This window comes from Vanessa atalanta, chromosome W, assembly GCF_905147765.1.
Source record: "Vanessa atalanta chromosome W, ilVanAtal1.2, whole genome shotgun sequence".
NCBI classification, from domain to species: Eukaryota; Metazoa; Arthropoda; class Insecta; order Lepidoptera; family Nymphalidae; genus Vanessa; species Vanessa atalanta.
This window is the reverse complement of record NC_061901.1, coordinates 3,497,443-3,517,553: the sequence shown is the minus strand read 5'-3', so window position 1 is coordinate 3,517,553 and position 20,111 is coordinate 3,497,443. Positions and strand designations below refer to the sequence as shown.

General features: G+C 36.5%; 1 protein-coding gene across 1 annotated transcript; it reads left to right on the top strand.

Moving 5' to 3' along the window:
• The first annotated feature begins 12,106 nt into the window (after window positions 1–12,106).
• Window positions 12,107–12,892, top strand: LOC125075539. Its single transcript, XM_047687252.1, has one exon. It carries the CDS (start codon window positions 12,140–12,142, stop codon window positions 12,890–12,892), a length of 753 nt encoding a protein of 250 aa, XP_047543208.1. The 5' UTR covers window positions 12,107–12,139.
• Window positions 12,893–20,111: the final 7,219 nt, after the last annotated feature.

Here is a 20,111-nt window from a genome sequence, read left to right as displayed (position 1 = left end):
AATTGCCTTCGGTATTCCATCTTAATCATCCGTGCGGTATTAAGGTATGGGGATACATGTGCGCGAGGCGGAATTTGGAAGCAGTACCTGAGAGATGCATTTTGTACTCTTTGTATTAGGTTTTTTGAGCGAGCGTGCAGTCTAGGTCCTATAACCGCATCAGCATAATTAAGTTTAGACAATACCAGGCTATCACAAAGTTTAATTCGCATGTCTTTACTAAGAACGTCTCTTATCCTATACAATACTTTTAATCTGTAAAAACAATTACGAACTGTATTAATGGTGTGTTTTTCGAATCTCAATTCCTCATCAATCAACAAACCCAAGTTTCGCACTTCTTTAACGCGCTCGATATTCTTACCTTTAATTTGTATGATTGGGTTTAAGCTACCAATTAGGTTGATTTGTTTCTTCGTTCCTAATATGATATACTAAGTTTTGTCGGGATTTAGTACGAGATTATGAGATTCTGACCATTGCGTAATATAACTCAAATCATCATTCAAATTTTGAATAGCCACGCTAGCTTCAGATGGCTTAAACGATATATAAATTTGTATATCATCAGCGTAAATGTGGTATTTGCAGTGCTTAATTTTGTTAACAATGTCGGCACAATATAGCGCAAAGATAATTGGTCCTAGTATAGAGCCTTGCGGAACGCCTGTATTAACCGTGCTACAGTCTGAAAGCACCCGGGAACCGTTTCCATTAACTACCTCAACCATTTGTTCACGATTACTCAAATAACTTGCAAACCATTTAATTGTTAGAAAATCCGAAAATCCGTAGAAAAAAATGAATCCGTAATATTTTAGTTTGGACAAGAACAGAGCTCTATCAATGGTATCAAAAGCACGAGAAAAATCTAATAAAACAAGAATCGTTCCCTCGCCTACGTCCATACCGCATAGTACATTATCTGTAACATCCAGTAGCGCAGTAGTAGTGCTGTGATGTTTACGAAATCCAGATTGCATAAGTGGTAATACATTGTTATTCTCTAAGAATCGTGTCAATTGGTTACATACGATTCTTTCCAATATTTTGGATATGCAGGGTAAAATGCTAATAGGTCGTAGATCCTTAAGTTCACAAACATTCTCCTTCTTGGGAATGGGTTTAACTATCGCGGTCTGCCAAAGATTCGGAAATGTGCCCGTTTCGATTGATGCATTTAAGATTTTAATTATAACTGGTAAAATACGTGGTAACGACAATAAAAGCATGTCTAACGATATTCCGTCCACACCTATGGCCTTAGACTTCAACGAGCAGAGTATTTGTAAAATTTCGACTTCGTTAGTCGGCAATAATGAAAAAACAGATGTGCCAAACTTGTTACATTCATAAAAATTCATTGCTTCTATTGAAACGTGATCCCTACTACTTGGCACATTAAGGAAGAAGTTATTTATCATTGTTGGGTCATTAAGATGTTCTGGTATATTTTGGTCGTGTTTCTGTTTTATATGTATAATTTTATTTAAGTGTTTCCAAAGTACAATTGAGTTTTTAATATTGGAATTAATATGAAAATTAAAATATGCAGATTTCTCCCTATGTATTGCCTGTACTACTTGTCGTTTTAGGTTTTTATAGTAATTTAAACGCGAATCTGTTTTAGACAACCTTGCCTGAGTTTGAGCTTCATCTCGACGTCTCATAAACAATTTAATGTTATATGTAATCCAAGGGTAGTGAGTCTCTTTGATGGTAACCATCTTAATAGGGGCGATAGCATCAAATACCCATAGTAAGTAACCAGTGAAGTGGCTTACCATCTCATTAATGTCCTCAATTTTGCATATGTCCTGCCAATTAACTAAATTAAGTGTATCTGTGAGACATTCTGTGTTAATATCTTTTAGCGGTCTGAACATTATGATCTTTGATGGACTTTTATTTCTCTTAATATTTATTTCACAAGATACAAATGCATGGCCGCTAAGCTCTGCAATATGATCTACTACAATATTGTCAACCCTTGTATATAGAGCAAATGAGATCTATTAAAGTTTCACTGTTAGTCGTAAAATGTGTAGGATACGTAACATGTTGTGTCAAACCGTGAGTCAATAAAAATGTGTCCAGGATTTGTTTCTGATATTCATGAGTTCTAAGATAATCGATGTTGAAATCTCCTAATAAATATAAGCAATCGTAATAAGGCAGTGCACTTATAGTTTCTGACAATGCATCAAAAAAAACAGAAGTATTCAACCAGGGGGGGCGATAAGCCGTTCCAACAACTATAGTCTTGCCGTTCAATTTTACGAGTATCCACATTTGTTCAACCAAATGAACAACAGGATGCACAAGTGTACGCGCAGATATACCACATTTTATATAAAAGCCAACACCACCACCTCTTGATCGTATCTCCATAGGTCGCGGTATATGACGTAATCGATAACCTGGGACATGAGGGGCTCTGCCGTCTTCTCCCGAACGCAACCAAGTTTCATTAATGGCTATCACATCGGCTTCATGACGCTCCATTAATACTATGAACTCCTCATGATGTGACCCAAGCGAGCCCGGGTTGAATAAACCAAATTTAAGGTTGCTCATATTAACCATTTGATATTATATTGTTAGAAGATAAGCCATAGGAAAGGGGCGTGGCTAGCGATCACGCCATCAAGTCATGCCAGGTGTCAAGATGGGGGACACTCGCGGTGTCGTGGACACATTTTTGCTCGGACCGTCGGAGCGTGTGGACGTAGTTTACTTGCTAAATTCATTTAATTGTGTAATAGTTAAATATAATTAAATTAATAATTTTTGTAATATCTGTAAATATAATTTTGTTTTCGTTTTGTATTTTTTTTTAATTAATTTCACTTCTGGTCGATAATATCAGAAGTGGGATAGTGCCTGATTGCCTACCCGCTTTTGGTAAACCTGACCTACATTAGAGTTAACTTTGTTGTTTATATCTTTAGATTACTTTTATTTTGCTTTAATTTGTGTTTAAGTTTTGGCTAATTAATGAGAAAACAAAAATGTCTGAGCATCAATCTCGTTCGCGGAAACGTAAACGTGAGTCAACTAAGGATGTACTAGATACCATCCTTGCAAGATTAAACGCGCTTGAAGATCGTTTTGTTCCACCGCCACCGTCGTCCGAGCTATTGTTACAGGTTCCATCAACGTCTTTGGGGCACACATCGCAGCCACCGCAAATACTACCCACACTAACGACCGATGTGAACACCGACGATACGCGGGATAACGACTCGACCGCGGGTCAGCAACCGGCTTCGGTGTCACGAGGCAGCATATCCACAGGCGAGGACACAGCTGGCAGAATCGCGGAGGCCATCAATTCGTTAGTTAAAGTAAGGTCTCATAATTATTTTATTTCTAACTTTGACCCATATGTTCACAATATCGACGCTTGGTGTGAGGAAGTAGATAGGGCTAAAGAGATTAACAGTTGGGACGACAATGAGTGTTTATCGCGAATCGGAAATTGTTTAAAAGGGGAAGCACGTTTATGGCTTAATGAGTGGTCCAGTGAAGATCGTTCATGGACAAACTTTAAACGTGAATTTAAAGCATTGTGCCCGCGAGCCGTCGATGTTGCGAACATTCTCTACGAAGTGATGACCAAGGATTCCAAAAGCTATGCCTCTTATGCCGAATATGCTAGACGCTCGTTGTTAAGATTGCGCTTGGTCAAAGGGTTGTCCGATGAGTTAATTGTTGCCATTATTTTGAGAGGTATATCCGACCCTCATATTAAAGCCGCAGCCACAAATGCTAAATTACAACCTAATGACTTAGTGCAATTTATGTCAATGTACGTAAAGCCGAAAAATGATTTTCGTTCTACCCGCGATGTTTCTCGTGTGCCGCATTTTAGTACTAATTATATGAGTCGTAACAACGGGAACAAGAGAGGTTTTAACAATTTAATTTGTCATTTTTGTGGTAAAGTCGGACACAAACGTGTAGATTGTATTAGCGCAAAAAGGATGCGTCCAGTTAACCATTTAGAGTCGCCTAAAACCGAGTCAGTTCCTATGAAAATATGTACCTTTTGTAAAAAGAGCGGTCATTTAGTTAACGATTGTTTCGTAAAACAGCGTTCTGAATCCACTAATCTTAACCAACGTAATGTTAATTTCTGTACGAAATCAGATAGTGGTATATTAAAATCTAACACTGATATTACAAGCGCAGTAATTAACGGTGTGCCGATAGATATATTAATTGATAGTGGTTCTTGTATATCACTTATTTCTAACTCAATATTAAAGCATTTTAATGTTAGCCACAAACCAACTTATCGCGCTTTACGAGGTATAGGAAGTCAGCTTGTCGAGTGTACTTCGTTTGTAACATTAATTGTTGAACTACCTCACATATCTATCGAAGCTGATTTCTATGTAGTACCGCATAGTTGTATTAGTACTCCGGTTATTATTGGCACTGATATATTAAACCGCGAGGGCATCACATATATTCGACAAAACGGAGTCCAACTTTTGACGCATTCAATTACGCCTATGGACGTAAACAATATTTTTGACGTTAATAATGTTAACACACCTCTTAAAGGTAAAGAAAAAGAGCAGCTCTTATCAGTTATTAATAATTTTTCAAATTCATTTATAAGTGGCACAGCTTCTTCAACAGTTACGACGGGTAGCATGAAAATAGAGCTTTCGAATAATGAACCGGTATGTTATAGACCGTATAAGTTGTCACATGACGAGAGAGTTCGCGTTCGAAATATTATTAAGGACTTAATAATATTTCGTCTATATTACTAGTCCCGTGATCCTAGTTAAGAAAAAGGACGGTACCGACCGAATGTGTGTCGATTATAGGGTTTTGAATTCACGAACTATTAAAGATAAATTCCCGTTACCGTTAATAGAGGATCATATCGACAGATTAGGATCAAGTAAATTCTTTACTAGCCTAGACATGGCCACTGGCTTCCACCAGGTACCTATGGAAGCGAGTTCAATTGCCAAAACCGCTTTCGTGACGCCGGAAGGTCACTTTGAGTATATTAAAATGCCATACGGGTTATCTAATGCGCCGGTAGTTTATCAAAGAATTATTTCAAAAACACTAAAGCGTTTCATAGATTCGGAACAGGTTCTAGTATACATAGACGATGTCCTTTTGTTATCGAACTCGGTATCTGAGGGGTTAATTTTATTAAAACAAGTTTTAGAAACGCTGACATCTTCGGGGTTTTCTATTAATTTGAAAAATGCACTTTCCTCAGTAGTGAAATCGAATATCTCGGGAGGGTGATTAAAAATGGTCAGGTTAGGCCGAGTATACGTAAAATACAAGCACTGATAGATTCGCCTAAGCCACGTAACGTCAAACAAATTCGCCAGTTTCTCGGTCTTGCTGGCTATTTTAGAAGGTACATTCCGAATTACGCTCAGCGAACAGCTTGTATTGCGCGTCTAACTAAAAATAATGTGTCCTTTGAGTGGGGACCAGAACAAGATAAAGCGCGCGAGTTCATAATCGATTGCTTGACAAACGAACCCGTCCTTGCTATTTATGACCCTAAATTACCGACCGAATTGCATACCGACGCAAGCGCAATAGGTTATGGTGCGGTATTAATACAAATACACGCGGGTGGACTCAGGCGCGCGGTCGCGTATTTTAGTAAATCCACTCAAGGTGCGGAATCCAAGTACCATTCCTATGAACTGGAAACCTTGGCTGTAGTGAAGGCCCTTCAAAATTTTAGAAAATACTTGTTAGGAATATCCTTCAAAATTATTACTGACTGTAACGCCTTAAAATTAACCGAACGCAAAAAGGATTTACTTCCGCGTGTAGCCAGATGGTGGCTTTTCATGCAAGACTTCCAGTATACATTTGAGTATAGGAAGGGGTCTTTTATGTCTCACGCCGATTATCTGAGTCAGAACCCTGTCGATGTATGTCATATACAAAACCCGAAAAATTGGGCTAAATTAGCTCAATCCGCGGACGAAGAGACGCTTAACCTTATTGATAAACTTAATAATGGGCAATTAGACTCTTCCCGATATGTCCTTAAAAATGGACTTTTATATGTTAAATATTGTGCCATTGGTGGAGTATCCCGCCTATTATGTTATATTCCTAAGGGGTATCGATTAAGCTTACTTCACGTTTTTCACGACGACCAAGACCACATTGGTTATGATAAAACAGTAGAACTCATATTACGGCATTTTTGGTTCCCCGGTTTGCGTGCTTTTGTAAGGAAATATCTAAAGCACTGTATCGTATGTCTTTCTCACAAACGGGTACCACGAGCCCCTCATCAACCTATAGAGTCCTGGTCTAAGCCTGATGCTCCATTTTCGGTAGTACATATGGACGTTCTTGGTCCTTTACCAGAATCTCAAGGTTATACGTACATGTTCGCGCCTACAACCATTTATGGGAGCAGCAACTCCTTAAGAACATTTTTGCTATTTTTTATAATCAGGCGCTTCATAGTTCTACATACAATTATAATCGCACCAGTTTTCTAAATCTACCGACCACATTATTTTAACTTTTATAAAATGTAATTTCTATTCATTCAAATTATTGCTGTGTCACTTCTAACTTTGCACTCGAACCGTTGTACACCTTTCTAGTAATTAAAGGCAGAATCAAAATTATTTTGGGTTTAATTTCAACAAAATTAGGCTCCATAGTGTTCACTACGAAACATAAATTGGTGACCGTGACAGGACAATTCACAATCAAAACGAAGAAATATACAATACGAAAAATTGCAAATCATCGTCGTCGATCGTCATCATAGATCGATTGATTTTGAAGAACAGTTGAAAGCACCATCGCTTAACAAACGAGATACGACTAAAATCGTCGGCCGAAGGCAGTGATCCAGCTAAAGCGTCCCCTTCGCAGCTCAGCACGGTGTATCCCTCTAAGTTAAGTGAACTTTCCTTTGTTCTTTGTTCATAATCCCATTCAATACCTACCCATAAATCTTAAATATCCTTCACAATCGTTCCTTCAATAATCCAAATCAGTTTTAATAAGAAACCAAGTGTGCAAATAATTTAATTACATCCAGCTTAAAAAAAAAAAAAATGCAATTTTGTGTCTATTAACATATTCATTTTTTATTCATGTAAAATATAATTTATTGAATTGATGATGATAATTTAATTCTAATTTCATAGCAACATTTTTTGAAAACGATTATTAACGGTTAACGTAACGGTTACATTTTTTTTTATTGTTATTATTTTCTTTTCATTTTATAAATAATTTCACATTTCAAAAATAAATAAATCTCATAAAAATAATCTTCATAAATATTGTTGTATCAGCATTATTTCAAGTTGTTGTGCCGAACATTCCAGTGTACTGCGTGGCGCGGTCCAAAGTCCATCGCGCCGTTCCTGCGCTGCGTTGATCAGCTGTTGTTCGTGGATTCAACCAAAGCGAGGAGCGTGAGATATATATTTTTTTTTTTATTTATCCGCGGAAATTATTTATTTTTATATTGATTTTTTATTTAACCATTGTTGACCACCTTTACCGTGAATACTTTTCCGTTACATTTTAATAATTTTATATTAATTTTGTTTTTAAGTTTTTTTAATTAGCACTAAAAATGATTAGTGATGAAAAACATAGTGCAAATCCTACCAAGGGTACCTTAAGAGAGCTAGTCACTAAGCGTAGCTCAATTAAGGGACAATTGATGAAAGAGACGATATTGAGCAGGACTTTATCGTGAATACCGTTAAGGCAAAAAATATTTTACAAAAATATGACAACATTAAAGATGAGGTTAGACGTGAATCTGTATTTCAAGACGCTCAATTTGGTCTCGATCATCGCAACATTGGCGTAAAATTGCCACAAATAGAAATTAAAAAATTTAACGGCACATATTTTCACTGGCTTGAATTTCACGACACATTTTTAAATTTAATTCATAATAATCAGCATATATCAGACGTTCATAAGTTTCATTATCTAACGTCTTACCTTGAAGGAGAGGCAGCCCGCATTATTTCAAATCTGGAGGTTTCCTCATCCAATTACAAGGAAGCGTGGGACTTGTTATGTTCGAGGTACAACAATAAACGGCTTTTGATTAATCACCATCTAAAATGTTTACTCAACGTTCAACAGATCAGTCGTGAGTCTGAGGTTTCGTTACGATTTTTAGTAGATCACGTAACTAAGAATTTACGAGCTTTATCTAGTTTAGGGCAACCAACAAATCATTGGGATACTTTATTAATTTTCATATTATCTTCGAAATTAGATTCTGCTACTTTTACGAAGTGGGAGGAGTTGCGGAACAACCATGACGAATTTCCTACTCTAGAACAATTTAATAAATTTTTAATTGATCGTGCGGATGTTCTTGAATCCATAAATCGCAATTGCAACTATAACAAAACATCGCAGAATACTCAACGCCCTCCTCAACCAACAAACAACAATAAACAATCAAAATTTGAGCGAAGCTTGGTAAAAACTTTTCCTTCTACAGCTCCAAAGGGTTATTCTTGTGTAATCTGTGATGGCAACCATCACCGTATTTATGATTGTCCAATATTTAAATCAAAAAATAATAAAGATAGATTTTTTGAAGTAGAAAAATTAAAATCATGCCCTAACTGCTTAAGGCAAGGTCATTCGGTTAATCAATGCCGTGCCGGTCCATGTCGTGAATGCAAGAAGCGTCATAATACATTGCTTCATCCAGTTGATACCATTAGTAACACAATTAGTAATAGTGCTCTATGTAATTTTGATTCTGATGATGTTATTCTGTCTACAGCTCTAATAGAAGTGTCAAATCCAAGGACAAATCAACACGAAACTGTCCGCGCATTTCTAGACTGTGGCAGCCAATGGTCTTTTATCAGTAAATCTTTAATGCAAAAATTGTCTCTCAAATCAAATCCTATTGAACTTGATGTAATAGGCATTAGCAATAGACCTACAGATACAATAAAAGAAAGTTGTACTGCCCAAATCACATCTAGGAACAGTTCATTTAGTGTAACGCTATCATTATTTGTGCTAAAGGACATAACGGGAAAAATTCCTAACACTACAATAAATAAATTAAACATACCTAGGAATGTAAGTTTGGCCGATCCCTATTTTTACCAACCAGGTCCAGTTGACATATTGATTGGATCCGATATTTTTTTGGGATATACTAGGGAGCGAACAACGTTCTTTAGGTCCAAAGTCCCCTAAATTAATTAGCTCAAAGCTAGGTTGGTTGGTTGGCGGTCCTATCAGTATATCTACAAACAAACATTCTACGATTCATTGTAATCACATTAAAATATTAAAACCTACTTCATTTATTGATACAATGCTTACTAAATTCTGGGAGATGGAAGATCTACCCCACAACCCTATCCTAAGTAAGAATGATAGGGCTTGCGAACTTCATTTTATTAAAAACACTATTCGACTACAGTCAGGCCGGTTTTGTGTCAAATTACCTAAATCAGACTCACCAGATCGCCTTGGTGACTCCTATACTGCAGCGAAGAAACGTTTTCTAGGCCTTGAAAAACGGTTTCGGAAAAATCCTAGTTTAAAGGCACAATACGTTGAATTCATCCGTGAATATGCCGATTTAGGTCATCTTTCTAAAGTTTGTGCACAAATCCAAATAATTCTTATTTTCTGTGTCATCATGCCGTGTTCAAAGACAATAGTGAGAGTTCTAAGATTCGCGTTGTTTTTGATGGATCCGCTCCAACTACATCAGGTTACTCTGTTAACGACATCTTATTGGCAGGGCTAAATATTCAGGATTCGCTTTTCTCCATTTTATTACGAGCGCGTCAGTACAACTATTTGTTAACAGCAGATATCGAGAAAATGTACCGCCAAGTACTCGTTCATGAAGACGATCGAAATCTACAACTGATATTATGGAGGGAAGATGAATCCTTGCCCATAGAAATGCATCGGTTAAACACCCTTACTTATGGGACCGTTAGTGCAAGCTTTCTATCAACACGATGTCTTTGGCAGGTCGGAGAGGAATGTGATGATGACATGGTAAAAACTATAATTCAAAGAGATTTTTATGTCGATGATCTCATAACGGGAAGTGATGATGAGGCATCATTGCTTCACATTCAAAATTCGGTTTCACAAGCGTTAAATTCTGCATGTTTTAATCTAAGAAAATATAAATCCAATTTACCTACTATTTTTAATAACATATCTAACACTCAAGAAAATTTAATTTTTAGTGAATCTTCTAGTACTTTAGGAATCGGTTGGTGTCCCAAAACAGACAATCTACATTTTCCAATTAAGACTCCGGGACAAAATTCTGTAATTTCAAAACGATCAATAATGTCCAATTCATTTAAAATTTTTGACCCTCTAGGCCTTTTAAGTCCATGTACAATTCAACCTAAAATGATTTTGCAAAAATTATGGAAACATAAACTTGATTGGGATGAGCCAGTCTCTCAAGATATTGAGCGAGATTGGATTAATTTTGTTAATAACTTAATCCACATTTCAAATTTGCAGATTCCGAGAAGGGTCATCGGTAATTCTCCAAAAACAATAGAATTTCATACTTATAGTGACGCTTCTATGAAAGCTTTGGGAGCTTGTATCTTTGTTAGGACCATAGACGACAATGACCAAATAACTGTCAGGCTTCTATGTGCTAAGTCCAAGGTTTCCCCATTAAAACCTGTTACCGTTCCCCACTTAGAGCTTTCTGCTGCTTTACTTGCCGCTAGACTTTCTAAAAGCGTAGCTAACAGTATAAGATACAAACCTTATCGTTGGGTACATTGGTGCGATTCCACCGTCGTTCTGGGGTGGCTCAACAGTGATCCTGGAACGCTTAAAACTTATGTAGCTAATAGGGTCCTAGAAATTCAAGACACAACATTATCTTCATGCTGGCGCTATGTGCCCACCAGTCTTAATCCTGCTGATTTAATCTCCAGGGGACTCAGCGCCTCTGAGTTACAAAATTGTGATCTATGGTGGAAAGGTCCGAGTTACCTATATCAAGCCGAGTCCAGTTGGCCAGTCTTGAATTCAAACAGCATTTTAAATGATCTACCTGAAACAAAAAATAGTTCATTAAATAATTTACCTAAGTTCAAATATAATAAAAGGCACATACCTGTTATCATGTCAAAGGGAGCTACACTCGCAGAACCTGTAATAAAATTCGAAAACTATTCAAAATTATCTAGATTGCAAAGAATCTTAGGATATCTTAAGCGATTTATATACAATTTAAATAATAAAAACTGTAAACTTACCGGAAATTTAACACTTGATGAGCTAAATGACTCATTTCGATATTTGTGTGCAGTTGCTCAAAAACAATCCTTCGCCACTGAATACAATATTTTAATTCAGGGAAAACCATTAAATATGAAATCTAAAATTTTGTCTTTATCTCCATTCATAGATGACAATAACTTAATCAGAGTCAGGCTTCTAAAGTTTTGATTCTGATGATGTTATTCTGTCTACAGCTCTAATAGAAGTGTCAAATCCAAGGACAAATCAACACGAAACTGTCCGCGCATTTCTAGACTGTGGCAGCCAATGGTCTTTTATCAGTAAATCTTTAATGCAAAAATTGTCTCTCAAATCAAATCCTATTGAACTTGATGTAATAGGCATTAGCAATAGACCTACAGATACAATAAAAGAAAGTTGTACTGCCCAAATCACATCTAGGAACAAATATCCCATTCTTTTGGACTCATCACATCATTTAACAAGGCTGATATTCGAAGATGAACATATACGAAATATGCACGCTGGTCCTCAGCTTTTACTATCAACTATTAGGGAATACGTCTGGCCTATCAACGGAAGACGCCTTGCACGACAAACTGTATTTAGGTGCGTACGGTGTAGGCGGATCCAAGGTAAAACGTTAAGTCCTAAAATGGATGATCTACCCTGTCAGCGTGTTACCCTTAATTTTCCATTTGCATCTGTAGGCATAGACTTCGCCGGTCCTTTTTTCATATTAAATCGGAGAGGTCGTGGTGCGAAAGTAATTAAATGCTATTTATGCTTATTTATTTGTTTACGTTACAAATGCGTACATTTAGAAGCAGTTAGTGACCTAACAAAAGATGCTTTTATAATGACTTTAAGACGTTTCGTGTCACGTCGAGGCAAGCCAGTGGAAATATGGTGTGACAATGGTCGTAACTTCGTATCAGCCGCCAAGGAGTTAAATTCTTTTTTAAAAAATAATCAACAATCTCTAATTGACTTTGCAACCCACGAGAAAATTAAATTCATATTTAGTCCTCCGTACGCTCCTCACTTTGGAGGAATCTGGGAAGCAGGGGTCAAATCTGCTAAATTCTTTATAAAGCGCGCCATGGGCAATTCTCATTTAACATTTGAGGAAATTTCTACATTATTTGCACAAGTGGAGTCTATATTAAACAGTCGTCCTTTACATCCATTATCAACCTCTCCTGACGATTTCCTTGCTCTTACTCCTGGTCACTTTCTTATTGGGAGGCCGTTGACTGCGTTACCATCGCCCGATTTGAAGACAGAAAATCTCACTACCACGCAGCGTTACGCTCGATTAGAACAAATCCGACAACACTTCTGGCGACGCTGGCAAAAGGAATATATATCTGAGCTGCAGCTGCGGACGAAATGGAGAACAAATCTTGCCAAGCTCAATATAGGGGATTTGGTTTTAATTCAAGAAGATGATGTGCCCCCTTTATCCTGGCGTCTCGGGAGAATAACTCATCTGCATCCGGGACCAGACGGAGTGCATCGGGTAGCAGACATTAAGACCACACGAGGTTCCATTCGAAGACCAGTGGTGCGGATCTGCCCTCTTCCGAAAGCTGAAGATCTTCAATGTTGAAAGGCAACCTTTCAACGAGGGGGGAAGATGTTCGCGCCTACAACCATTTAAGGGAGCAGCAACTCCTTAAGAACATTTTTGCTATTTTTTATAATCAGGCGCTTCATAGTTTTACATACAATTATAATCGCACCAGTTTTCTAAATCTACCGACCACATTATTTTAACTTTTATAAAATGTAATTTCTATTCATTCAAATTATTGTTGTGTCACTTTTAACTTTGCACTCGAACCGTTGTACACCTTTCTAGTAATTAAAGGCAGAATCAAGATTATTTTGGGTTTAATTTCAACAAAATTAGGCTCCATAGTGTTCACTACGAAACAGTACATATTGATAATAATTGACGCTTTCACAAAATATTGTCTCTTATACTCACTTTACCGTCAAGATACAAATGAGTTAAAAAGAGTTTTTACCGACGCGATTTCACTGTTTGGGTCTCCAAAACTTTTGGTCACTGATCGAGGCCGGATGTTTGAAAGCGCCGCGTTTAAAGATATGGTTAAATCATTTGGTAGTGACATTCATCTTATCACGCCAAGTATGCACCACGAAAATGGACAGGCTGAGCGGTATTGCCGAACGTTATTGAATCTACTCCGAATCGAAGTGAACCATAAAAATCAAAGTTGGTCTGATGTGCTGTGGAAAACGCAACTCATAATAAATAGTACTAAACATAGCACCACTAATATGTCACCTCTTCAATTACTTATTGGTAGCGACTCTTCAACACCAGTAATACGCGCCCTTGTCCGAGATGTTGCGATAGATATTGCTAATCCTAACCGTGAGGCAACCATGACGCTACGTAGACAACGTGCCACGTCACTTTTGACGACTAATCAGCAAAAAACAAGATGATTACGTGAATAAAGCTCGTAAATTACCGAATGTGTTTAATGTTAACGATTTGGTATTCGTGATTAAAACATCTCAGTCAGTAGGCAAATTAGATTCTTGCATGCGTGGCCCCTACAAGGTCCTTAAACAACTTCCACATCATCGCTATGAGTTGGAGTTGTTAGCTGGCTCGTACGGAAAGCGTACAGAAGCCGCAGCGGAAAATATGGTGGCATGGGCAGGAGAGTGGACTCCCGAGAGCTGCGCAGCATTTTTTGACTGTGAGTTACAATTGCCATTATTTTTTTTTGGTGTATTTGTGCAAATATAATTCTATTTTGTTTATAGAAACGTATAATTTTGAGTGATGGTATTGAGTGTGATTATATACCACGACAGATGGAATGTTCCACTGGAACCCCTTCCAGATTCACGTTGACATGGAGATGTTTTCTCTGTCACGGCAGATAGACTTACTCTCTTGGAGTATTTGCTATAATCATTTTGACATTGAGATGTTTTCTCTGTCATGGTAGATGGACTTACTCATTTGGAGTATTTGCCATGTTCACGTTGACCTTATCTTAGTATACAGAACAAGGCCACGACACTGTTGCTATCATTGTACATACCACCACATCTCCCAAAACTTAATATTATTGTGAAATGATAAAATTGAAATAAAGTCTTGAAAACATCATTAATTACAGAGACATAAAAATATAAATAATCATAATAAAATAAAAAAGTCGTTTACAATACATAAACAATAAGTCTTCCAAAAGAAAACATAACAACGGAATGTACGAACTTAATTTTTGCCAAAAATTTTGCAGATATCGTTTTCTGAACGTACCCGTTGAACTGCTGCATCCGTCTCGCGCCGCATGAATATTCTCCCGTCGAGACTCCATATGTAACGCCAACCATGACGTTTTCCCTCTTCTCTGGCCTTATAAAAGAGGAGGCGGTTAGCTCGTGTAAGATGTTCGTTTATATAGACTCGGGAGGGGTTGCCGTCAATGATGCCAGACGTATCAATTCTGCGTCGCACCCGCGCCGACTTTATTGAATCGTCGCGCAAAGACCGCCGCGCAAATCGCACCACGACAAGTCGCGGTCGTCGATCTTCGTTTGGCGACAATTGGTGTCGAAGTCCGATACGTTCGGCACTGACGTTGTCGCGAGGGTCGAGTGTCATGCCCAGTTTCTTGGAGATGGCTTGAGTTAGGTGCACCACATTTTCACCCTTCTGTTCTGGAACTCCTGATATTTGAACGTCATTCAGCAATGTACTCTGTTCTCTATCATTAATCTCTGCTTTCAATGACGCTATTGTTTCATTAATTTGTGAATTACTACCCTCTTCATTTATTTTAAGGCATTTTTCCTCTAAGGACGTCATTCGGTCTTCAACCTTGTCCACCCTTTTGTTGAACTCAGCCATATTTTCGTTTAGCCTTCCTAACTCCAGCCTGAAAGAAGTCATCTCCCGCGTAACTGCGATGAGCTCTATTCTTAGCAGCCTGATTTCCACGGCCAATGATCCTGCAGGGCTTTTATCTACCGCATTGGCGTCTATAAATAGCTCTTCAGTAGGCGATTCAACAGAAGGCTTGTTTTTGGTATCAAGTCCACGGCAGAGACGACACATCCAGCGCGCAGGGAGGCGAGAGTCGGGGCTTATATTGACACACGAACGATGGAATACCGAACTGCATTTATTGCATTTAGCGCCATCTGTTGTTGAGAGGAACTTGCCGCATTGATTACATTTGTTAGCCATTATTTAAATATATCGTAGTACTTTGAATATCCGATAGATGGCACCATGAGATGAGTAACAATTGTTAATCAATTAAGTGGTATTAATTTAATAAGATTCAATTAAAGTGTATGAGTGATGTGAATATATACGAATAATGCACGAATCGTTAGATGTATAAGTTGTGTTTTTGCCTTTGGTTGTTTTTTTTTCTTTTTTGTGGGGGTACCTGCGCATTCGCTATTTGAACAGCTGATTGTTGTATCCGTTAAGAGACACTTAAGAGACACTTATATCACAAGCTATACACTTATATACCAGTCTTATAATATTTCACTCACTTTGTCAAACTCACGTAAATGTTTAAATAAACTTTTTAGAACAATATCCAACTTTTTTTATTTTATTTGTTTGAAAATATACAGAGAGACTATTGTCACCGCCAAACGTCAAACGTCAACGTAAATATAAGTTCCCGGCTTGAAGCAATTTTGACTGTTTACAATAAGTTTATTCCAAACTGCTGAGACTAAAGCAAACTTGTCTGTTTGTAAACGTTGACTTCTCTGATTTCTTTTGTCGAAACGAATGTATTGCAGAATCTCAGTAAAATCACGTCTACTCATAGTGCAGGAGAAAAATGATGGTCCCCACTTGTTGTTCCACAAATATTGAAGTCTCAAAGTATTTCCTTCGTACGCTCCACGTGCGTACAATATTGCAAGAAATGCTTTCAATTTTTCTTGCGTAATAGTTCCGTCTGAAGCGATTGCAATTTCCTGATTTGGTACGTTATTTTCACCTTCGTCTTCAGAACTGGAAGGAAATCGCATACATCGTCTCGTACGTTTGTTTGGAATATTTTCGCAATCAGTGTCACTTGACTGATCTATATTGTCTTCATCAGGAATTTCCTCATCACTACTCTCAATAATAGCACTGTTATCATCACTGCCTTGTGGATCAATTTGTCTATCTAAGAATTCACCGTCACTATCATATAATTCACTTTCCACATCTGAACATTCAAGTGGTATTTATTTATTTATTTTCGGGAAACAAACAGTACAATAGAACAGTAATATGAAAAAACAATAAAATAATACATAAACCAATCAAGTTTCCACTGATATCTATTACAAATTAGAAGCAGAAAGTAATAAGGACTAGAATAGTTATTTAAAGATATAAAAAAAATAATTACAAAAACAAAAATAAATTAAAATTAGTAATTAAAAAAAATTAAAACATCAAAAAATATATATTAATTACATAAGACAAAATTAACATTCATTAATGTTCATTATTGAATTGTTAAATCAATGTCAGAATCAATCAATTTTTATAACTTAAAAGGGAACATGAAAATATATCTATAGTACTAAATTTTTTATTATACATGTTACATGACCGATGGATAAAGCTATTTTGGGCATATTTAGTTTTAGTTATATTTAGTATTAGTTACAAAATTTAGGGACATTAAAATTTAAACAACCTAATAAATAAGGGATGTCGATAACATTATTTAGCAGTTTAAAAAGAAATATTTGATCTCTGAGCATACGAGTACGTCCTACTTCTAATGGACTGAATTTAGGCTGACTATGAGAGTTGTATAAAATATTTTTTGAGGTTGAAGAAAAAGAAAAAGGATATGAAAGTCTTCTCTCTATAATCTTAGATATAATAAATAATAAAATGAAAATAACATGTCAAAAGTGGGAAATTGAAAATGTAAACAGAATGGGAAAACATACTGGAAAAATTAGACCAATAATTGTCGCAATATCAACAACCAGCAGAAAGATTGAGATACTTAAAAAGAAAAAGTCGCTTAACAATACAAATATCTTTCTCAAAGAAGATTTTCCACCTAGTGTAGTAGGAAACCCTAAAACTAGAGAGAGTCAGGAAAAAGAGTCGTTCTACGCTATGACAAAATTGTAACACTGAAAAAACATGAACCTGAACAAAAAATCGTACACCTACAGAAAGAAACGCGAACAAACGATTTATGTCAATTTCACCCGAGGATGCAGAAAACGAAAACGAATTATCAAATAAAAAAAGTTACGATAGGACGAAACAATCACACAAAACAAATAGATCGCAAACTGTAACTAGTTGTTTTCGACCAGTGCAACTGAATATTAACAACCAGAAGCCACACAACGAAAATATAGAAAATACCCAAAAAAACTAACTGGGGCCTCCTTTAACTCTCTACCTTCTCCAAGCCGGCTGGTCACCGTGGAGGAGTCAGACCATTATCTCCTAAATCAAAGTCAAAATCAATACCGAAATAGATTAAATAAACCTGTTAATAGTATTAAAAACAAAAAACATAAATCACAAAACCTCTATATTGCAAATATTAATGTCAGAACTCTAATATCAGATAGTAGAATTGAAGAGTTAAGCTACGCTATTAAATCAATAAAATGGGACATAATAGGCTTATGCGAAACTAGAAGAGATAAGGAAATAATAGAAGAATATGCTGATTTTATCTTATTCCATTCATCTGGAACGAATGGAAGAAACGGAGTTGGGTTTCTTATAAAGAAAAACTTAAAACACAATATAATTAACATAAAAAGTTTCTCGGGTCGTGTTGTGTTACTAGAAATAGAAACATCCTTCAATTCTATCTGGGCAATAGTTCAAATATATGCCCCCACAGAAACATACACAAATTAAGATGTAGAGGTTTTTTATCAAATATTACAATATGCTTTAGAATCTGTTCACACAAAAAATATTGTTTTACTAGGCGATTTCAACGCAAAAGTAGGGAAAGCCCACAAAAGTGAATAGTATAAAGAACATAGGGAAATACGCACAGGGTAAAAGAAGCCCACATGGTCAAAAATTAGTTGAATTTGTCCTCGAAAATAATTATTACATAATATACAATATATTTCCTTGCAAACCACATAAAAAATGGACATGGCGATCCCCACATGGTCAACAACTTAATGAGATTGATTATATATTAACAAATCAACCAGCTTACATTAGAAAATTTGATATAATCAAAAACCTGAACTTCAATACTGACCACCGTATGATACGATGCGAGCTAAACTTAGACACAAAAATAAGAAGAAGAAAAATTAAACCCGTGGACTTTATCAGGGAAATACCAGCTTTCTCAGAAGATGATGGTATTTACTGGGAGAATAAATTTATGGAAGCGGTTTGTTCGTCAACGGAAGTCCAACAACAATACAATAAGTTAGAAATAGTACTACAAAAGTTTTTAAAGCAAATGCCAGGCAAAAAGAAATATAAAAACAGATACATCAACCAAGAAACAAAAGATCTCTTAGAGCAGAGAAAAGAGCTATACAAAAAGAAAAGAACAAAAGAAATAATATCTAATATAACAAAAATCAGCAAAATTATCAATAGAAATATCAAACAACGAAATAAAGCCATCCGTCAAATAACCTTTGAAAAATTTATAAACAAAGCAGGGGCTTTACGCAAAGCTTATAAAGAGCTGAGCGATAAGACACAGTGGACAGGAAAATTGAAAAATAAACAGGGTATTATAAAATCAAGACGTCTTGATATTATAAACGAAGCAACGCAATTTTACAAAAAGCTATTACACTACTGAAGGTAGCATATTTTCTTCCTCGCATTGTTACACAAAAGCAACCAACGCAATTAATACAAACACAGAGCTAAAGCATCCTCAGATCCGAAATCGAAAATGCAATCAAATTTCAAAAAAATAAAAAGACCCCTGGAAGCGACAACATTACCAATGAAGTGCTTAAATCACTGTCTGTTTCACTTCTGAAACCACTACAATTACTGTTCTCTAATATACTTAGAACGGAAATTACACCTGAGCAATCGTCAAAGTCCACTATTATATTACTACATAAGAAAGGAGACAGAAGTGATCTAGGGAACTACAGGCCAATTAGTCTTATGACAAATTTATATAAAATTTTCTCAAAAAATATATTAAACAGGATAACAAATTGCTTAGATGAAAACCAACCGCGAGAACAAGCTGGTTTCCGCAAAAGGTTTTCGACTATAGATCACATACAAGTTATAACACAATTAATAGAAAAAGTAAAAGAATATAAGAAAACGTTATATATATGTTTTATAGACTACACGAAAGCATTTGATTCACTATATTTCGATGCCATATGGACATCACTAACGCAACAAGGCGTGGAACCAAAATACATAAATTTAATTAAAAACGTATACTCAAAGTGTCATGCCAAAGTACGCTTAGAACGAGAAGGTATTGTATTCCCCATACAAAGAGGGGTAAGACAGGGGGACCCACTCTCTCCAAAGATATTTTCGGCGGTGCTCGAATCTATTTTCCGATGCCTAGATTGGGAAACAAGGGGAATAATGATAGACGGAGAGTTCTTGAACCACCTGCGTTTTGCGGATGATATTGTAGTGTTTGCAGAAAGCGCGACAGAGCTGGAAAACATGGTCAGCGAACTTGCAATAGAAAGTCAAAAAGTGGGATTGTCACTAAACACAACGAAAACCAAAATTCTAACCAATGCAGAACCTAAAGAAATCATAATAGGAAATGAAAAAATTGAATATGTAA

Excerpts from the sequence above, each read along its gene's own strand:
- LOC125075539 (XM_047687252.1), top strand. The coding sequence starts at position 12,140 with ATGACTTTAAGACGTTTCGTGTCACGTCGAGGCAAGCCAGTGGAAATA.